Source organism: Podarcis cretensis (genome assembly GCF_951804945.1).
Source record: "Podarcis cretensis genome assembly, chromosome: 16".
Taxonomy (NCBI): Eukaryota; Metazoa; Chordata; class Lepidosauria; order Squamata; family Lacertidae; genus Podarcis; species Podarcis cretensis.
The window spans coordinates 20,984,210-21,006,145 of record NC_137186.1 but is presented as its reverse complement, the minus strand read 5'-3'; the positions used below and the strand labels follow the sequence as shown (position 1 = coordinate 21,006,145).

The 21,936-nt window shown below is 46.9% G+C and overlaps 1 protein-coding gene and 1 long non-coding RNA gene across 3 annotated transcripts in view; one reads left to right on the top strand and one right to left on the bottom strand.

Annotated features, from left to right (window-relative positions):
• Nucleotides 1–263: 263 nt before the first annotated feature.
• FBXO21 (F-box protein 21) overlaps nucleotides 264–21,936 on the bottom strand; it is a 36,332-nt gene continuing 14,659 nt past the window's right edge. The window contains exons 6-13 of one of the 2 annotated variants that reach the window (XM_079956755.1): nucleotides 21,370–21,506; nucleotides 20,485–20,621; nucleotides 19,563–19,739; nucleotides 18,996–19,128; nucleotides 17,646–17,836; nucleotides 15,543–15,700; nucleotides 13,380–13,536; nucleotides 264–459 (exon numbers count right to left, since the gene is read on the bottom strand). In XM_079956755.1, the coding sequence (XP_079812881.1) occupies nucleotides 444–459; nucleotides 13,380–13,536; nucleotides 15,543–15,700; nucleotides 17,646–17,836; nucleotides 18,996–19,128; nucleotides 19,563–19,739; nucleotides 20,485–20,621; nucleotides 21,370–21,506 (1,106 nt within the window). In that variant the 3' untranslated portion in view covers nucleotides 264–443. Of the gene's footprint in view, nucleotides 460–12,610; nucleotides 13,537–15,542; nucleotides 15,701–17,645; nucleotides 17,837–18,995; nucleotides 19,129–19,562; nucleotides 19,740–20,484; nucleotides 20,622–21,369; nucleotides 21,507–21,936 lie in introns of those variants that run through there. The other variant, XM_079956754.1, reaches the window with a different exon arrangement.
• On the top strand, nucleotides 7,331–12,600 carry LOC307205076. Its single transcript, XR_013833834.1, has 2 exons — nucleotides 7,331–10,423; nucleotides 10,509–12,600. It is a non-coding gene; the product is annotated as an uncharacterized lncRNA (long non-coding RNA).

Sequence of the window (21,936 nt, the reverse complement as noted above, 5' to 3'; positions counted from 1 at the left end):
CCTTTGAGCTTTGCTGGTTGGGGCTGATGGGAGTCAGAACCCAAGCACATTTGGAAGATCACCAGTTTCCCGTCCCTTGTCTAACTGTTGCTGTACAAGGAATGGGGAAGGGTGCTACCCGGAACTGGCAGAGCTGTGGTAGAGTTCCAGATGCCCCAGGGAATGCGAACAACGGAGATTTGGAGAATGCAAGGGTAGAGAGATTTAGGAAATTGGAAAGGCAGGGATCAAATAATACTTGCCTCTCCTGAAAAGGTGAGACAGAGTTGGCTCTCTAAGTTCTACAGTAACCTGCAGCTGCAAGGTTGTGACTGTATGCTGGGGTTCTAGCAGATGTTAGGCACAAGATCATTGGTGGCTAGTGTCCTTGGGTATCCATGATGGGTGAGCGTTCAGGAAAAGGCTCAGGTTATGATGGAGTGTCTCAAAGCAGACCACCCTACTCACCAGCTTTTTTTTCTTTTGATAAATAATTTTTATTTGACTTTAAGAAGATATAAACATATAACAAAAGCAATTAAAAAACCATATAAAGAGGTTTCTCTGGGACCCCACCCCATCCCCTCCATGGGTCCAAATGACAATGTTTACAACTGCATATCAGTTTGTTATCCAAATTTTATATCCAACTAAATTGTCCATATTTTTGGTTACTTTACAAGTGTGGTTAAAGTCCTAATATTTTCATCTGCTTACAATGGTCTCCTAAATACATTATAAATTTTACTCCCATTCCTTTTTGAAGTTCTTGTCCTCTTGGTTTCTGATTCTAATTTTGCCATTTCAGCATCGTCCATCAATTTGGTTTGCCATTCCTCCTTGGTTGGAATGGTTTCTTCCTTCCATCTCTACTCACCAGCTCTTAGGACCCTCCTAATGTGATGAAAAAGAAAACAGGAAGAGATTTGCTTGTGAAAGGAAGAAGCTTCCCTGACAGGGGTCCTGACTCAACACAAGAAAAATAACATGCAAGGAGACGAGAGAGGAGGGAGGGAGAGCTGCTCCTACCAACTAACTGGGGCTGATGGGAATTGTAGTCCCAAGCCTCTGGAGGGCACCGGATTGGGGAAGGCCACCACGCACAGAAAGAATACCAAGGATTTGGTGCTGTTCGAATCACATGCTGCAAATGTTCCAGCAAAGGCTTCCAGGAAGCCTCTAATGCACATTTGGTCTGCTGAGCAACTTTCCCCTCTCCCTGCCCATCAACCAACGGTGCTGCTATTTGAACAGAGGCCAGGTTTGCCTGTGGCAAGAGCAAGGGACTGCAGCATCGATGCAGTCCTTGCACGGCAGTTAAGGGGAGAAAGGGAGAGCAAGGTTGCATAATTGAAGCATTCCTTATTTGATGGGATGCAGCTACAGGACAGGGTCATGTCCACATTCTTAACGCTGCCAGCACGAAAGAAAGCAAAATAAAATAATTTGTTCTGCCGTGTGGTTCCCCAATGTAAACAAGAACACTGGAAGCTGTTGTCAGACCATTGGTCTACCTTGCATAGCATTGTCTACAGTGGTGCAGGGTCAGTGAATTAGGGGGACTAGGCTAAATGTTCCCCTGGGTATATGGAGAACAACTTGGCCTCTTGACTGCATAAATAGACACACACACCCTCCTTGATTTCAGAATGCTGCAAAGCACAGGCTGCTAAAGAGATCTCTACAGAGGGGAATATGAAGAACAGCTTTCAGGGACTGTCCAGTTAAAGATCAGCCCTAAGTGGAGAGTTGAAAGTCTGGGGCAAAGCCAAATCTCTCTCTCTTTCTCTCTGCTACGCTAAATCACTCCCTCTAATAGCAAACACAGGTGATGAGTGCCAACAGAACTCAAGCCAACAAGGGGGCTGCTTAAGAGGACGGACGTGATTGGTGTCTTCACAGAAACCTGGTCATTTTCAGAAGCAAAAAAAAAAAAAAAAAAAACCAATCAAACGAAGGGTTTGCTTCTCCCAGAGTAGTCCAAGGAAGGCTGAGGAGGCTTGGCAGCCACAGAATAACGACCTGTTGGAAAAGAAAAATTGAAAACAAGAGAGAAGGTAGTGGGATGTCCTGCTCATGGCTAACTCTGTGCCAAATTGAATAAAAAATTTTGGGGGGATAAGCCCTGTCCACAAGATGCGGCACATGCACACCATTTGAATGGCAATGCCCACCAACTTTGGGTGGGGTGGTCCCCTCAAATATTTTATTGGGGAGTTGGCTCCTACGGGGGCCACATAGCCGCCCCAGTGTGCTGTGATCTGGCCAGCTGGTGCGGTCTCAGTGAAGGATGCCATCCCATTACTAGAGATGAAACAAGATTCTCAGTCCCGTCATCTTTTTGGTATGTCCTTCTCTTCAGGCCTGTGGATGGCCATCTGTCTGGGATTATTGTAAGGAAGCGATCATTTAGCATGGCATCTTCACTGTACTTTTTTAATCAAGCAAGGTTACCTAGACATAGAGAAGTGACATGTGTTTTATCTCTTTTAAGCTGCTGTTCATCATCCTTTGAATATTTTTTAAATCCCATTTTTTAAAAAAGGGTTTCAATCAATAACTTTAATGGGTTTGTGTGATATATATATATATATATATAATCACAATATATAATATTGCAAACAGTTGAGAGGTTTGCTTACAAACAAGGAGTACAGTGGTACCTCGGGTTAAGAACTTAATTTGTTCTGGAGGTCCGTTCTTAACCTGAAACTGTTCTTAACCTGAGGTACCACTTTAGCTAATGGGGCCTCCTGTTGTTGCCGCGCCACTGAGGCACGATTTCTGTTCTCATCCTGAAGCAAAGTTCTTAACCTGAAGCACTATTTCTGGCTTAGCGGAGTCGGTAACCCGAAGCGTCTGTAACCTGAAGTGTCCGTAACCTGAGGTACCACTGTATATAAATTTTGTTAGTGAGATAAATAAATTCTGTTAAGCAGGCGGTTGAACTACATAGATGGCCTCCCAGGTCCCTTACAACCCTAGGGAAATCTAACCAAATGGGACCAGCTCCATGACATTTTTCATACTTTCTGAAACTAATGCACATCTGCAGTTGGAGGCAGTAACGCTTCTGAATACCAGTTGCTGAAAACCACAGGAAGAGAGAGTGCTGCTGAGCTCAGGTCCAAGTTGTGAGCTTCCTACAAACATCTAAGTTGGCCACTGTGAGAACTACCATATTTTTCGCTCTATAAGACGCACCTTTTCCCCTCCAAAAATTAAGGGGAAACGTGTGTGCGTCTTATGGAGCGAATGCAGGCTCCTTAGCTTCAGCAATAACAACGCGAAGCCTCTGAAGCGCAGTGGGAGCACTCCCACTGCACTCCTTGGCTTCACGTTGCTTTTGCTGAAGCCTGGAGAGTGAGAGGGGTCAGTGCGCACTGACCCCTCTTGCTCTCCTGGCTTCGCTTCGCTGGAGAGGCGCTGCACAGCTTTCCCTCTCTGCACAGCGCCCCTTCAGCGAAGCGGGAGGAGAAATGGAAGGAGCTCTCCTGCCGCTTCACTGAAGGGGCGCTGTGCAGAGAGGGAGAGAATTTTTTTTCTTGTTCCCTCCCTCTAAAACAAGGTGCGTCCTATGGTCGGGTGCGTCCGATAGTGCGAAAAATACAGTAGATGGGGCATTGGCCTGATCCAGCAGGCTCTTTTTATGCTCTTACTCTGAGCTGTTTGGAGGAAGGAACCAAAACGAGGAATAAACTAATATGAAATTTGGGAAGAGCTGATAGGAGACGAATCAAATGGCTTCAGGAGCCAGACAGGGAGCGCAGACGAGAGGCTGCCCTCGCTAACCTAATCAATGGCGCAATAATGCACGGCATACAACCAGGGGCTCAGAGGGCCGTGAGATTCGATGACGGGCATATGTTGCGATCTGTTCCAATGTTTTCCTATAGTTCTGCGTGCATATCATCTCTCATGCCCAGCCCTCACATCTAAGCACATCATCTTCTAAAAGCTGCTTTGCTCACGTGGCAACATCCTCCTGACTAGCAAAGAGAAATTAATTATGCCGTCAAAACACAGAAATCTGCCTACTAAGGCACTCCTGCCTATCTCTGGTTCCGAACACCACCATAACAAGACAGGTTTCCTAGAAGATACAAGGCAGCATGTCTGAGGAATCTGCTTCCACGTCAGCTTGTCGAAGGGTGTTTTGACAGGGGAGAAGTGTGAAATTGCGCTTGCCTGCCTGTCAGGGCAGGCAAAGAGCTGTCAGTTTCTGTATCATCTGCAGGGTGCAGACCCCCTCCCTTCCAGTGAATTTCTTATCTTATTGCTCCACACACTTGTGGCATGTTGACTTCCGCACGCTGTCGGGCTATTGGGCAGAGCACCCCCCCTTCACTGCCAAGCACAAGGGCAAAATTCTGCACGTACGAGGAGAGGGAAACTCCCCCCCCCCAGCAATTCCACTGGCGCCAAACCACAGTCCTGCCAGTTTATTTGTAGCAGAAGCAGACAAGGAAAACAGCAAGTACTTATTCCCCCTGCTTCAAGGTTTGGGGTCAGACTTGGATCTGGGAGACTGGAGTTCTACTCCCTAGGCTATGAAATCCACTGGATGACCTTAGGCCAGACCACTGTCTCTCAACCTAACCTACTTCACAGGGTTGTTGTGCGGATAAAATGGGAAGGGGGGGGGGAACCAATGTATGCCACCACGAGCTCCTTGGAGGAAAGGTGGGGTATCTTCCTATAGACATAAAAATGTAAGGCTGTTGTCATGCTGCAGTTTGCTTGGCTGCCAGTGGGTGGCCACATCAAGTGCAGCATGGTAACAGGTCAGGCAAGTGAGCAAGCAGCACATGGGGCAGGCAGCAGGGTTTCAGGTGACCTGTGAGGGGATAGGCGAGGGGCTGGGTGAGATGTAAAGGGTTTAGTCAAAGGGAGGGGAGGTTGGCCATGTGTGGGAGAAGGGAGGGTGGTAAAGTGTTTGGTTGGTAGGCAGGGTTGGTGAGCACAGAAGGTACAGGTAAAGGGACCCCTGACCATTAGATCCAGTCGTGACCGACTTTGGGGTTGCGGCGCTCATCTCGCTTTATTGGCCGAGGGAGCTGGCGTACAGCTTCTGGGTCATGTGGCCAGCATGACTAAGCTGCTTCTGGCGAACCAGAGCAGCGCACGGAAACGGCGTTTACCTTTCCGCCGGAGTGGTACCTATTTATCTACTTGCACTTTGACATGCTTTCAAACTGCTAGGTTGGCAGGAGCAGGAACTGAACAACGGGAGCTCACCCCGTCGTGGGGATTCGAACTGTCGACCTTCTGATCAGCAAGTCCTAGGCTCTGTGGTTTAACCCACAGCGCCACCGGCGTCTGCAGAGTGAGAAGCCCCTAGTAAATACAATAAATACCTAAAATATAATAATAGTGTTTAGCAGATCTGAATACCTAACAAAGTCCATCTAGGGAAAGTTGGTGTGCTGTGGTGTAGAAAGAGTCAGACCCAGACGGGAAAGCTTATTTCAAATCTCTACTTGGCAATGAAGCTCCCGGGATCACCTTGACCCAGTCGTTTTGTCTCAAGTCTAACCGTCCTTGCAGGGTGGTTGCGATGATAAAAAGGGGGATTTGAAAACCACCAATGCCACCTCAAACTGGCTTGGGATGCATTTACACTAGGTTGGATTCAAGCTTCAGTAAGTTTAGAGCATTTGCTCTCCCCACTCCTGCCCCAAACACCTCGCTCAGCCGTGTTACAGTCAGCTACAAAGACTTATCGCCATTGTCCTTTGGATTCTTCAAGGGGATTTGCTTTTCATTCCCATGTGCCTCGTTGATGTGCTGGGTCTCATTTCCAGGTGCTTCTTCCAAACGCAGGACTGGGAAGCAAAAGCTCTGCCCTTCTCATCCTCCAGGGAGTCCCGCAATGATCATGCTGCCCCAGAGGGCTTAGTGGGTTGTGTACCAGGGTGCTGTAGTTTAAGGTTGCCAACCTGCTGTTCCTCTCACAGAGCTACAAATTTGAGAGTGGTTTAATCATCAAGCCCTCTTCCCAGGAAACCTTTAAGAATTGTAGCTCTGTGAGGGGAGTGAGAGAGGAGTCTTTTAACAACTCTGAGCACCAGTAACAAACTGCAGTTCCCAGAATTCTTTAGGGGAAGCCATGCCTGTTTAAATTGAAATGATAGTGCTGTAAATTTACAGTGCAGATGTGGTGTGTGTGTGTGTGTGTGTGTGTGTGTGTGTGTGAGAGAGAGAGAGAGAGAGAGAGAGAGAGAGAGAGAGAGAGAAATTCAGCATATATACAGCTCGTCTTGGTTTCCAGGGGCCTAGCAGACTGAGACCCTACCAGTTAGCAACTTTTTGAAAATAACTGATGTTGGGAAAGATGGAGGGCACAAGAAGGGGATGACAGAGGACAAGATGGTTGGATAGTGTTCCCGAAGCTACTAACATGAGTTTGACCAAACTGTGGGAGGCAGTGGAAGACAGAAATGCCTGGCGTGCTCTGGTCCATGGGGTCACGAAGAGTCGGACACGACTAAACAACAACAACAACAAGCATTTGAAAACAGAGAGGTAAAAAAACAAGCCACCATTTTGTACACTTTGAAAAGGGTTCGTCAAAGCACAGCGGCCTGAACCCTTAACGTCCTTGCAATCCCCTACAATTTGCCTGACCCAAGTTGGGCTTTAAAAAAAGTAGTAGTTGTTGTTTTAAAGCAGCCTCGTAATTGTCAGTCTGCAGCACTCTTGCCAGCCAAGCATATTGTACTCTAACCCAGACAGTAACAATTAGGCAAAGCCATTATTTTTACGAGCAAATGTGGTCAGACACTGGGTGATGCATCATCCCTGGTTACCCGCAGTTCCTATGGACCGTTTCTGCTTATGTACATTCCGATGTTTCGCAGGTGAGAGACAAGAACACACACAGGAACACCTTTATTCCTACACCAGTTGTCATTTCATGAGTTTGTGAAGAGCGGATGGCGCAATGATTATTCCAACATCTGGCATTCAAAGGAATATTGCCTCTGCCACTACACACACATAGTGTGTACACAACCGTCATGGCTGGTGGCCATTGATAGAATTTTTGCCACAAAAGGCTAACATAGCTACTTCTGGTGGAAATTACTGGAATGTATGTTCTTCTTGTTCTCTTATTCTATATGTTAGGTCTGCAAGCTGCACATATTCCATCAGTTTAAGTTGCCATTCTTTAGTTGGGACTTCGCTCGTTTTCCATTTTTGGGCTAACAAAACACAGGCTGCAGTAGTGGCATACAAAAAAACCAGCAAGCTTTTCTGACACTTGGGAATTTCCATCTGAATTATCCCCAACAAAAAGGACTCTGGTTTTTTAAACATTTTTTTTCAATTCATTATGGAAAATGTTTATTGAATATATGGGGGGAAATTGTGTACACTTGAAAACGTTGGCAGCATTAAGATAAATTCAGCAGTGTAAGCAAGTTTCAATGAATGTAATAATAGAATATTGAATGGTTTAGTTTATATAAAATATGCAGGGATTTATGATATGCAAAATGAACCATGGAAAGAGAAGGGAAGTCATTTATATTTTAAGGTTGTTTAATCGAATACTCTAAATTGTAAAACAGGATTTAAAAATAAATAAATTGAGAGAGAGAATGAAATTACTGGAATGTAGGAAGTTTTAATACAGAAGACCAAGAGTCAATATTTAAAGCAGTAGTTACTTTTATTGGGATCTCTTCCCCAACCATATAGTCTAGGAACAAACTCCCAACTCCCTCAACCCCTCCAGGAAAAAAAAACAAAACCCAACACCCACCCTGAAGCATTTCATGAAAAATAAGTTTTGGAAAATCCACAGCAGTCAAAATAACATATTGCCAGTTCACCAGAGTGTTCCCATCATTCACAAGTTGGATGCAAAAAAGAAAAAGAAAAAAGTCCACAGCCTCAATCCAGCGATCCTCCATGCAAAGAGCTTATGCACCTATCAGTACAAAGAGTTCATTCAAGGAAGCAACGCATCCTGCCGCTCTAGGATGAACGACCGTTTTTACCAGTTGACCTTAACCATTAAGTTACACAAGGTTCTCTGCTCAGGTTCAATCATCCAAAGGAAGGAGCGACATTCAACAAAAACTGTCCTAGTCAACACTCAGTGGAGATGCCCCCACCCCCGATGCTTCTAGACTTCCATCTGCACCAGGCAAAATGGCCAACAGTCAGAAATGATTGGAAACGACCATTGACTTCTGGCTCTCCATCTAGACATTTGGGAAAGGCTCTCCAAATTTGCCATGGAGCCCTCCTACTCTCCAGAGAATTCTGGGATATGTTCTCAGTCAAACACTTGTAGCCACCCAACAGTGGCGGCCATCTTTGTTTGCTTATGCACCTGCTCTGATAACGCAAGGAGGTGCAGGTCAGCGGTGTGTTGGTGCGATTCTTCTTTCTCTCTCTGTTGTCCATTGCTTTGGCCACTTTCCTTTGAGCCCGAATCTCTTCTGGTATTGGAGCTTGGGGTTGGGGGAGGTAGGAAGAATTTGGGCTAAAGTGTGCATGTGCTTTGGACTGAATGAAAAACGGAAACTATGTTCAGTCAGAAGCAGTATATGTCTCTGAGAATCAGTTGCTGGGGATCACACGAGTGATGGTGCTCTTGGAACCTGCCTGATGGCTTACCCATGGCATCTGGTTGACTACAATGAGAAATGGATGCTAGATGAGAAGTCCACATGGGTGGACTTCAACTCCCACCACCTGTGACCATTAGGCTAAGGTGGTTGTGGGTGATGGGAGCTGTGGTCCACCCACATCTAGAAGACCTAGAGGAGCCCTTGGCTTGATCGAGCAAGGCTAGTCTTACATCTTCATGCTTGATCTGACCCAGCAGGAATACCCTCAAGTCCTTAAAATCCTGGGCATCAAACGTGGTGAGATATGCTTCTGAGCAGAGGCCACAACAATCACTTAACTGCCCTACTTTCAAGTCTCATAATTATTCCTAAGTTTGGAAAGTACGTGTGCCAGTTGTACAGACATGTCTCTGTTTGGCCACAGTTCTCACACAAATTTAGCTCTTGCTCTCAATCTCAGGACCTGTTTTCAATACCAGGCCTCAGACCCAGACTAGGAAACTGTTAATAAAGAAGGTAGCCCCCTCTGGGAATGTGTAAAGTGCATTTCTTTTTCCCGCTGGGAGAACCACAGGCAGTTCCAAACCAGCAGAGATAATGGAGAGGCTTAGATGTAGGGGTTATGGGGAAGGCTTTTCAGGCTGGGGGGGCCATATGATAGTGGGTGGCGAAAAGTAGGTGCAGCAACAGCTGCAACTTTTCCCTCTGTACCAAGGACCACGATCCAGCTACAAAAAAGTCACAAATCTCCACTCCCTGCCCCTCCCCCCATCTCTCCAGTGAGACAAACGAGAGGCATCACCACAGTTCAGTAACATATCCCAGCCAGGCAGAAGCACTCCAGGAATTCAGCCTGGGTAGCTCAATTGGTTAGAGCATGGTGCTGCTAACGCCAAGGTTGCAGGTTTGATCCCCAGATGGAACAGCTGCATATTCTTGCATTGCAAGGGGTTGGACTAGATGACCCCCAGGGTCCCTTCCAGCTCTACAATTCTATGAAGTCATGGAACAGGATATGTGGCCTGGGGAAAATCTTGCAGACAGGACAGAAAGGGCTGGAAAGGAGTATTTGGCCTACGAGCTGGTCAAAAAGCTGTGTGTGTGTGTGTGTGTGTGTGTGTGTGTGTGTGTGTAATTTCCCCAAGCAGGCTTGAAGCCAAGAACCTCTTTTAAAAATAACCTATTGTGCATAAATTAAAACAAAACTAGTGCATGGAGAGCCAGCAATATAGCAGTCACTTTGAACACACACAATTCACTATGACAGGGCGGCTGATGCAGTTCCACAGAATGATAAATCACAGCAGCAAAGGGACTTTCATTCGTATATCTACCACAGGCCCAGAATCCACCCTGTTTAAAAATATAGAAATGCCCAAGCAAAGACACTCATTTATATTAACCCCCCTCTGTAGTCCTGCCATCGACTACTAGTAGAATAAAGTATAGCTATGGACTAACAGTCTAGAAGACAAGATAGATATAAACACAGTTATTATAACCTGAAGAAGTGAACATTTTGTTTCAGAGATGCTATCAAGAACAAAGGAGAAGGGCAGATAAGAAGACCCCCCTCCAACCCCTCCATGTTTGAAACTCTCCTCTAAAAATCTCATTTTTGTGAGCAAAACTGCATATTGTAGATTAGCTGTACAAAGTATTCTTTTTTAATATCATTATACTGTTTCGAGTTATTTATTTATTTATATATATATATAGCACCTTCCATATAAAGGACAAGTTCTAAGAGGTTTACAAACAAACCAAAATCTGAGAGCACCTTGGGAGGAAGTACCACAGGCCAAGTATCTGACTACTAAAAACACAGAAAAGGGAACTAAAGGAGCTTTTGGATCAAGGTCACATGCCTAGTGTTGATGCAGGGCCCAAGACTCAGTGGCAGGAATCCTGCCACGCTTTTAAAAGCAGCAGTCTTCAGTCAAGGTCACATGCCTAGTGTTGATGCAGGGCCCAAGACTCAGTGGCAGGAATCCTGCCACGCTTTTAAAAGCAGCAGTCTTCAGTCTTTTACCAAAGCATGCATTTGGGGACCTGCTTTTTCATTCATTTATTTTTTTAAACCATATTCAGTTTATGGTGGTAGCACTTGCTGCTGCAGCCCACCTTGGTACAGGGTCCTGACCTGCCAGCTTTAAAGATGAATGCTTTAAAAAGGAGCCAGCTGCATGCGGAGGAGGTTGAGGCAGACACATTGTTCCCTAGTTGCAGAGGAGGAGCAGGAGCAGCAGCATCTTTCCCCAAAAGAGAGGGAGAAATTCAGTGTATTGCTAAAGTTCTTACCCCTGAAATGATGAATCGGGATTCATGTCATACTGAGAACTGTAGGGCAGGGTGCGGGGAGCCTCCGGCCCCACAGATGCTGCTGAATTAGAACTCCCTTCGTCCCTATATATGTAAAAAAGCCCAAAGCATTTACGTTAGGGATGATAGGGGCAGAAATCCCCTCTCAAAAGTCATGTTGGAAGTTGTTTATGTAGGTAACAGCAGCAGCAGCTAGGATTCTACAGGCGCAGAAATGGATGGAAGGAGAAATTCCAACCAAAGAAGAATGGGTAAGTTAATGGATTGTGCACGACTGGCAAAATTAACAGCAAAATCAAGACAATCTAATGATGAGTGTTTTATGGAAGAATGGATGGCCTTTTCAGACTATTTAAATAAATATTATAGCATGATGAACTCGAGAGCAGGATTTGAGCTACGAGCGGCAGAAGTAATTAGATTATAATATTGAGGTTATGATTTGATGGAAGACAGGGTGCAGCAGCAGGAGAGAAATGAGAACTCGCATGGAAAATGGGGTGGGAAGTTGGTAAAAATGAGAAGGAAGACGAAATTCTGTATGTTGAAACTTAGTAAAACGTAATGGGGGAAAGAACTCGTTTCATCCCCAGTGAACGCAGAAGGCTTGGGATGATGGGAATTGTAGTTCTGCAACGTCTGGAAGGCCAGAGGTCCCTCACACCTGTTATGCAGGATTTTGTCTCTCCAGTTCTGATTCCATTTACTACAAATGCTTTCAAGGTTTTTTTGGCTCTCTTGGACTAGCCCTCTAAACTGCTTCAAGTTGTCCCCAGCCGATAACGTAAAAGAGGGGTGAGGAACCTGTGGACCTCCATGTGTTGTTGGATTCCAGCTCCCATCAGCCCCAACCAGCATGGGGATGATGGGAAATGTAGCCCAAGAACAGAAGGCCACAGATTGCCCATCCCTGAGAGAATTTCACAAGGATATACGCTGGTTAAAATATTACTAGAAATACCGCATGCACTACAAAGAGTTCTCCTGAAAGGAATGATTTCTCTGCTACTAACATTCAAAACTACAGATTGCTTTACCCCTCGCAACGTGATAATTATAGTTTACCTGAAGCCTTCCCAAGCCAGCAATCCGGTAAATATCGACTGCCCTTTGCTTAGAAAGACACCCATTTTAAAATTACATGTTTCCCACCTCTTCGCAGTGCATGTTTACAGTGTTTAACGAAATACAAAGGTGCACAATCAGCTGTTTCCCCCCAGCCTGCTTAGGTACCCTTCTGGTTGCTGGGCTGCAAATCAAGTAACTAAGATTTCGTGGACGTTCCCTGATTAATAGGACTTCCCGTTTTCCTCCAAATGGAGCTTGGTTTGGACCATGGTCACTAACATTGTGCCCACCGGCACCTCGTACAACACTCACAAAAGGCCCCAGTAAACATCCCCTCAAAAATTCACAACGCAGGAGGGACTCTGTGCTCTTCCTGCTCCGATTCTGTTTGCTTAGTCTTTCCTACATTCAACACCCTCCCCTGCTTTAAACACGCCGTAATTTCATTGGATGCCAGGACTGGACCACCTGCCCTCCCATCCATTCTGAGCAGCCATTTTGGGGGGCGGCAGCCATTTTCTTTCACGCTACACACCCACACCCGTGGCAGCCATTTTGTGACTGGTGCCCATGGCATCATCTCAAAATTCCCACTGGTTCCAAAAGGTTGGCAGCCCTTGACTACACAAACACACACACACACAAAGCCCAGGAGATTTGTCTTGACAAACGTGAGATTTTCACAGCACAGCATGGATACTCCTCTTTAGGCACAGGGAAATATCACAGCAACATGAGCAGCTCCTTCCAAGACTGGTGCAGAGCAAGAGGAGTGTGGTGTGTGTGTTTGTGTGTGTAATGGAATCTGTGAAGCCTGGAGAAAAAAGCTAGCATGAGCGATAGTTTGGAGCGGTGGGAGGAGATCGGCTCAGTGCAAGATCTTTGGACAAAGAAGTTTCAATATAATTCCCAAGATTTTGGCACAGGGCTGCATGGAATTGAAGGTGGGCAACGAGGTCTGTGAAAAAGCCGTGTTCTTTCCAGGGTATGCACATAACTCAAGACCTTCATTGCACCGCAAATGTGGAGGACTAACCCTGTCCGTAAGGTGCCAACATTTCCAGTCTCAGGGCCACCCCAAACACGCCCCCAAGTCTTTGGTGGGGAAACAAAGAGCTTTCGAGGTCCAAGAGCGGTAAGGAGGACCATGTACTTCGTACGCAGAAGTCATTTCCGACAAATAGCATCTGCACACCTCAGCAGCTCAGGTGTCCTGCAGTATTTCACTAGTATTGGCACGGCTTTAGCTGGGTGGTTAAAGAACAAAAAACTTCACCCCTAGTTATCAAGCAAAATGTGATCCCTAGTTAAGCCGGAGAACTGTCAAGAATGGTTCCCCTTGACGCAGCTCTCGCTGCTGCCGCCACCGCACAAAAGCCATCTTTCACACCAGCAAAGACAGAAGTTCATTCCTTGTTCCCGTACGTTTTCTGGACATCCGCAAGCGTCAGCCTCAGGTCCTCGGGGTACCGGAACTCCAGCTCAGCGTTTGCTAGGTAGTGTGTGCCGGCAAACTCTGCGAAGTAGCGTCCAATGTCCGGGTGAGGGATTTCTCGGGGCTCCATGTTGTACTCCAGGTTCTCTGCAAGAGGAAGAAACGAAGGGAAGGTAACCGTTTCCGCAAGCTTGACAAAAAGATCCGTGGGGGTGCCTGGTGCCTGTTTGGGACTGGCAGGGCAAAAAGCGGGGAGGCTGTGGGGCTCTGCAGTGCGGGAAGGCAAGGCCACACTGGTGGGTCAAGGTTCAGGCAGTAAACAAGGCAAGGCTCTGGGGAACACAGAGCTCCGAAGTTACTCTAGCAAGGAACAGGCTAAAACAGCTATTTATGTGGCAGCAGCACCAGGTGCAGCTCGATTATTACCATCTGCAAGGAGCTGCTGCTCTACTTGAAAGGCCCAGCCTGCCCCTGGAACCTCCTATTGCGATGGAGCGCGGGGGTGGGTTTCCTCCAGTCCTCCTGCAGTGGAGTCCTCTGAGTCAGAGGATGGCAGTGCCACCCTCTCCAGGCCAGGGGGGTACTAGCCGCCCCAGGTCTCTCTGAACTCATTTCTGAAGCTGGGCCTGCACACCCATTGCCTTTTGCTTCAGAGTCTCTGCCTCATCCCTGGAAGATGACTGCAGGGTCATGACACCAGGCAACAACAGGCAGAGTCAGGGGCAAAGGCAGGCCGGGCCAACTAATTCCACTTCCGTCCCTGTCTTCCTCTCTGACAAGTTCTAGAAGGGCAACCCCGGGGCTAAGGAGGAGGAAGCTGGCAGGCAGGATTTCTCCCTGGACATCCTGTAAGCAAGAAGGCAGGCAGGTGGGGTCTGGCTGTGGGCAGGCAGAGATCAGAAGGGCGGAATCCTGCATGCCCCAACAGACCAACCTCCCCTGAAGAAGTGGCTCGTATCTGCTGTTATTCGGGGACTCTGTTGCCATTCAGAGCAGAGAATACTCGGGGGGGGGGGGGGGACAGTGTCAGAGCCGGGAATATGCCCCTCTTGGTAATTTGGCTGTATGAGTCTGCAAAAAGCCAATCCCTATAGCAGGCATAGGCAAACTCCGGCCCTCCAGATGTTTGGGACTACATCCCTAGCAAACAGGACCAGTGGTCAGGGATGATGTAGTTGGGAATTGTAGTCCCAAACGTCTGGAGGGCTGGAGATTGCCTATGCCTGCCCTATAGGGATTGGACCTGCAGTTGCCACCAGAGGCCCTTCCTTCATGTGTCTTCTCTGAGGGAGGTGTTGAGGGTGGCAATGAGGCAATGACTCCCTGTTTGTGCTGAACGCTCTCCCCAAGGAAACACTTGTCGTCGTAAGAACACAAGAAAAGCCCGCTGGATCAGGACCATCTGGCCTCAGGCCCTGTGGGCAGATGCTGAAAGCGGAGATGGGGAACCTGTGGCTCTGCAGACATTGCTGGACTACAACTCCCATAATCCCAAGCCACTGGCTCTTCTGACTAGGTCTGATGGGAGTTGCCTTGAGAAGATGAAGAGAAGCAGGCAGAGAGAAAGAGATGATTTCTTTTTAAATACCAGTTCATCTACAATTATACATCTTAAACTAATGGAGATACATATCCATCACCCAGGCAATACTAGTGTTTAAAGAACCAGCTAGGTGCCTATCATCTGTGCACTTCTGAGTGTGAAGCTCGAGACTCAGAATAAGAAAAAATATGGCAGGTTGCATATTTAAGAAAAACCCTTCCAAACACCTGTTTGTATTGTGGTACAGAGCACCCTCTAGTGGAAGATCCCATCTTTTCAATTACTACTTGCATAGCATTTTTGATCTGCAGACTACACTACGTCCTTTTACAATTCTTACCTTATTTATACTCATGAGACAGACAATGAGCATTATCCCATATTACTTTTCACCTGCATGCTTATTTTTATTCTTTAATATTTCTATTCTGCCTTTCACAGGCTTAAGGTGCCATTTAGCTCCTAGCTTTCATATCTCAGTTTCTAACACCAGCCTGCACCCCTGATTTGCACAGCTTCATTGGCATATGTTAAAGACCTGGGGTTTCTTTCCACATCAGAAGCGGCTGAATACGTTTCCCCCAAAGGAGAATATTCCAGTGCTGCTTACCTTGGGCTGCGTATCGGCACGATCCATCCTCCACCAATACGTTGTAAAAGGGCTGCTGGGAACCATGCGGCAAACTATGAACGTTCATGTTCCGGATCCATTCATTCCCCATCATGCATGCCGGGTCCCAGCCGTAGATGACACAGTTATAGCCATATCTAAATTGAAAAATGGTGGGGAAAGGCGCACAACTCAATTGACAGTCAAATCGGAGGCAATATAGCACATACGCATTGGGGTGCCTGGGTGGAATCAAGAGGTTCTGTGCAGCCAGAACCCTTTGGGTCCATATCCTCCTATACATTTCTCTGATTCTATGGCTGTAACTGTTGACAATTGCAAAACACCCTTAGGAAAATAAGAGACTGGTATCCTATTGGAAAAAAGGGTTCTTGTCCCCCCCTTCATTGCAGCCATAATTTCACATGACAACATCACAAAGGAGAGTATCCAAGCCTCGTATATGGAAGGAGTAGAAGGTCTACTCTAAGTAGAATGATCTACTTAAACCACACACACACACACACACACACACCACAAAAAAGGAGCAAAACATCAATAATTTCAAATGGATCACAACTTTTCCACAAAGGATTTTGCATAGTGTTATGGTAATCAATAACCATCATCATGTTATTTGAACCTGATAGAATGAAAAAAACCTTGGTTATCTCAAGAGTACTGAAAAATCTGCCTCTTGGCTGAGGAAGCTGGGATTGCCTTTTACAGTGTTCAATAGCAGCATCCCAGATTGTCATACAATCTTCCTGCTGCTGTTTTGTTGCTGTTCTTAAATGGTAGCTGGGGTTACAAAAAAACACTAAGCCATGGTTTGCTTAGTTTGATTTTGATTTGTTTGACCGTGTGAACCCAGCCCTGTAACTTAAACCATGGTTTGCTTATTTTCCCAAACAATAATTGTATACCATGGTTTGCTGCAGGCTTATAAAGCATGGTTTGTTTTTAATTTTGGCTTGGCATTATGTGTGAACCAAGCCCAATTCCCTAACCGTGTGTTTGTTGGGCCACCTAAGATGCTCTCCAAGCCACAAGAACAGCTGGAAAACAAACCAAATTTTGGAGAAAAAACCTATGCTTTGTTTGATCACCTGAGAGTTAAATCGTGGTCAGCTCATGATTCGTTAAACAAACTATGGCTTAGTGTTATGTGTGAAACAGACCCATTAAGAGATAACTCTTTGTACATGAAAAAAATCCATGCCAGGAGAAGCTTCAATGGCTCAGGAACTACAATTTCTCTCTCTGTTGTAATAACATGTTTTCCCAGGGGGCCACACAAAAATTATGCCCCCTTTATATATATCCCTGCTATCTGCTGGTCTTTGTACAACATGTCCAAAGCCAACTAAAAATAACATCGAATACAGAAATAGAACAGTGTTCCCAGGGAGCTAATTTTAACCCCATTCTTACGGTATACAGATGGATAAATGCTGTAGATAAAATTTGCTATTTTTTCTGGTTTGCAGCTTTGTATGTTAGTTCCTTCATGATAAAAGGCATTTGTGCATTTGGGGACAAATTTTGCTTGTTTCATCCGGATCATGTTTCTTTCTTTTTTTGACTGGGCTGAACTTTTGAACTTTCAGCCCAGATTTTAGGGCAAAACAGCCAACCCATTCCTGCATTTCATCGTTGGGTAGGTGCTCAGTGAAGCTCCTTCACAGATTCAATTGGCAGATGGTCCCCAGCCAATTTTCCCCAAAGAGCATTATGGAGAAAAAAACGGTAACCCTTTCCCACCTGCAAATGGCTGAAATTGGGCTTAGGGTACCAAGCTATTTTGAATCAGTTCCCACAGGCATTACTGCCACTGTTGCTGAGGTTCAGCTTGGAAGCCGATTGGGATTGGGGGATGAGCAGCTCTGATCCTGCCTGTACTTGCTGGTTCTGCCATTTTAACTATGTAACAGGGAACTTCCATGGATATTCAGATACTAATCTTGCTTCCGGAACTAGGTTATTGGTGGTGCTTGAATCTGTGATGATCCTCAAACTGAAAGCAAACATCTAATGCTGCAAGACACCAAACAAGCACAGAATACTGAGCGGAGGAGGAGGAATGGAACGGGATGGACTCGCCTCTTATGTTTCATAATCAAGCCGACAGAATAGCAGACGTCTTTGTGTTTCTCCTCCGAGTGGAGCTTCACGTCAGGCCCCGCTTCCTCTTTCCGCCGTTCAATGTGCTCTAGAGTATGCTGAACTAAATAGCCCACTGCTCCGTGCTGGGAGGGGTCCAGCGCTTGGATGTGTTGCAAGATGTCCAGCACCTTTGAAGAAGAAAGGCAAAATAATGCACCTTTGCAAACAGCTGCCATTTCCGTGAGCTGGTGCCACAGACAATGGGGTAGAGAGACTGGGAGCAGACCCTCCTGCTCTGACAGAACACATGTTCCCTTTCCCGCCCCGACCTGCCCACAGTGATCCATGCGACGGTCATCTCCAGGCTTGACTACTGTAATTCGCTCTACGCAGGGCTGCCCTTGAAGCTGACCCAGAAACTCCAGAGGGTGCAGAATGCTGCAGCGAGGCTCCTCACGGGGTCTCTGCCACGGGAGCATATTCACCCAGTGCTTTTCAAACTGCACTGGCTCCCGGTAGAGTACAGGGTCAGATTTAAAGCCCTTCACGGCCTAGGACGCTCGTACCTATGGGACCGCCTCTCCCGGTATGCCCCACGGAGAGCCTCAAGGTCCATAAATAGCAACACCCTAGTGGTCCCGGGCCCTAAGGAAGTTAGATTGGCTTCAACCAGAGCCAGGGCCTTTTCAACTCTGGCTCCGGCCTGGTGGAACGCTCTGCCTCATGAGACCAGGGCCCTGCAGGATTTGATTTCTTTCCGCAGGGCCTGTAAGACAGAGTTGTTCCGCCTGGCCTTTGGCTTGGAGCCAATTTGATTCACTCCCTCCCTCCCTTTCTTTCTTTTTTCCTTTCCTTCTCCTCCTGCGATGAGGCTACATTTTAATATTTTAATGTTTCCATATTTTAATGTTGTATTTTAATTTTGTTTTTAAGTTGTAATCATTCAATTTGTTTTTATTATTGCTTGTAAGCTGCTCTGAGCCCGGCCTTGGCTGGGGAGGGCGGGGTATAAATAAAATTATTATTATTATTATTATTATGTTTGCAACCCTGACATTTCCGCAAGGCTGTAGAGTCTCACGAGAGAGCATGCCACGCCTCATCTTTAAAGGCTTGGCAGGCATGGCTGGGAAACATTTTGGGAGACCTTTGCCGCTTCTATCCAGTTCAGAACTTCTTGCCCTGCTCCTGAACTCCTGCACTGTGACCCCTGAGCACTGTGTCTGTTGCCAAGGCCATACTGCGGCTTGCCTGATTTAAGATTTTCTTACTGGCAAGCAAGGGGCTTTGCTTGCGTGTTTTGGGGCAGGAACCTGGGCAAGTGATGGCACACAAGGCTTTAAGTACCTTCTCTGGCCAGATTCCTAGGTGGAAGTATAATCGAGCCTGGAGCATGAGATGCTGCACGTTGTCTGGGTACATGGCCAGGTACAGATCCAAGGAGTCTCGCAGGAGCTGGTAGGACTGATCAGTGCTTTCCCTGGCAAACAGAAACAGGCAAAGGCAAAGGTTATGCTTTCATTCATGTTCATGAAACTGGTTGATCAGGGCCAATGGGGGCACTACCCCACCTACCTTGCTCTGCCCCAACCAGCCTGCCTTTCTATTTGCAGTCAGTCCAAGAGATGGCCCTGCCTATCAGCTTCCTCCTCCTCCTTAGTCTCAACTCCTAGCTGGGAGGACATGGACAGGACTGGAATTAGCTGGCTCTGCCAGCTATTAGCTCCACCAGCTGCTGAGGTTCCTGCCTTCTGACCTATCAGATCAGCAGCAGAAGACTTCTAGGAGACTTGGACCCTGGACTTCCCACTTTGTAGCTGCCTCTTAGCAGCTGCAGCATTTTGCCACCTGAACATATGATTTTTGGGTTTTCCCAGAAAGGGCTTTTGACGAAACGCTCTGCTGGGCTCTTACCGCTTCCCGATGTTCAACAGGTTGCCCACCATTCGCTGCAAAACCTCCTTTGCTGTCGCCACGCCGTAAAATTCCTCGGTCACGTGGTGCCCGATCAGGTACTCGCACTCTTTCACAGTGAGCTGCTTCCCCTTCCCAAAAGCGTCGATATAGGCATAGTCAAAGATGTTTGTGCTTCTGCAGAAAGAAAGCAAAAACGAAGGGCAAGCCTTTAGCAAGCATAGCATGCTTCTCTTTCTAGAAGAAACAAAGTGCTCTTCCACGCAATAATGGGGCTGTCACCCTCATGGCAGGAGTGGTGGGTATACCTTGACATGGTACATGTGTGCGCACAGACATACAATGAGGTGGCCAGAAAGAGCTTTATTTTTTAATACAGCACCCCTTAGGCACAGAGAAAAGGGGTACACATTTTGCATGACGGTGTTGTTCTGGCTGCACGAAGAAGCAACCCATGGGGAGCTGAGACTGCTCTCAGGGGTGGCGTAGGGTGTGTGTGTGTCTATGGGCAAATGCCATTTTCGCCCCCTGGAAATCCGCTACCATTTATTCTAGGCAGCTGCATTCCCACCATCTTGCGACACTGTCAGAGCCATTACAGAGTGAAATTTATAACTTTCGGTTCCACGGCTGGCCAGATCCCTGGCAGATAATGAGATCGCACCGACGTTATTGATGACTATGGCAAGTAGTGGGGTTTTTTTCTAATTGAACGCGACCCATTTCTCTTCTGCAGTAGAAGGACACACACGCACACAAACCCTTCCCATTACTTTGCCGTTTGGCAGCAGTTAACTTGAAAATGGCAATGCCGAAGCCATCTTGTTGCCTGAGATAGCTGCCTCTCTTGCTGCCTTGCCAGCTCGGAAAACAAGGTTCCTGGTGGGAGGGCGGGAGGCCAAGCGAAACTTTAAAAGCTTACCCTTCTGTCCCTTGGCACCATCTGAGCAAAAAGTGGCTGGGAAAGTTGACAGGCTCCAGCCGCACACCCAACTGCCTGGCAATTGTCAAGTAAAGCACCGACAAGCTGATTGGGATTCCAGTCCTGTGGATCAAAACCTGAAACCAGAAAAAGAAAACGAGACCAACAGTGAGGGTGAGGGGGTAGTTCCTCTGATCTGGGATTATGTTTAAGCCCACCCCCAAAAGCAGGGACTGGTTGGTTTACAGCCTTGCAGTAGAATGGATCCTCTGTTCTTTTAAGGCGAGGAAGACAAAATAGGCCCAGAAGCTCCCATGTAACCACTGAGAACAATCTGTCTCTCTGTTTCGTTTATTTGTAAGATGTGTAAGCCGCTTTCCCCCACATTGTGCTCCCCAAGTGGTTTCCCATGGAAGAATAAAAGCATAACGTTAAGAACAGATACAGTGGATAAAAACAGCACGAGAACAGCAGTAGTGCCGTGAGATTGCACTATCTGAAACCCCGGAGTTGATATTCCCAAATCCTGGGAGAATAAAGGGTGCAATGATGAGGTGATGGAAGGGCGAGACAGAGAGGAGACTTGGGAGTAACTAGGTCTCTGGTGGCTAGCGGATGGTGCCAAAGAGGCAACAGACAGTAACTGTCTGCCGCCTCTTTCCTTTGTGCTGCCAGGACATCCTCCCCTCTCCATGCTGCACCACTCCCTGCCCATTGGCTCAGATGATCAGAGAACCCTAACTTCCGCCTGCCCCCAGGCACATCTCTAACCTGTTCATTCTAAATCACTGCCTTTAGGGCGGCATGCAAACATATTCCTATGCCAAAAAAGGCAAGTTAACGGGCAAGTCAGTTCTCCTGTTCCGACTTGTTTGTTCTCTTTACCTGGCGGATGTACGAATTCAGGGAATTGTAGTAATCCACCTCGTTCCCTTTGTATTTCAATTGCTCGTAGAGGACGTAGTTCATGGCATCGAGGACCTGCCTCTGAAGCTCCACCTGAGAGACGATCAAAACCTCCCCTGAAACACAAGAATAAATTAATTCGCTGAAACTGCTAGGAAAATGGGAGAGTTTTCACAGTGGCCAACAAGAAGCCTGTGGGAAAACCACAAGAAGGACCTGCGCACAAGAGCACTCTCCCTTCCTGGGGCTTCCAGAAACTGAGTTCCTGCAGTTGCCTGCACAAATTCATCACCTCACACTCTGGGTGGCCCCCAACAGAATATTAAAAACACAATAAAACTTCAAACATTAAAAACTTCGCTAAACAGGGCTGCCTTCAGACGTCTTCTAAAAGTCAAGATAGTTGTTTATTTCCTTGACATCTGATGGGAGGGCGTTCCACAGGGAGGGTGCCACTATCAAGAAGGCCCTCTTTTGCCTGGTTCCCTGTAAATTTGCAGTAAGGGAACCGCCAGAAGGCCATCGGAGCTGGACCTCAGTGTCCGG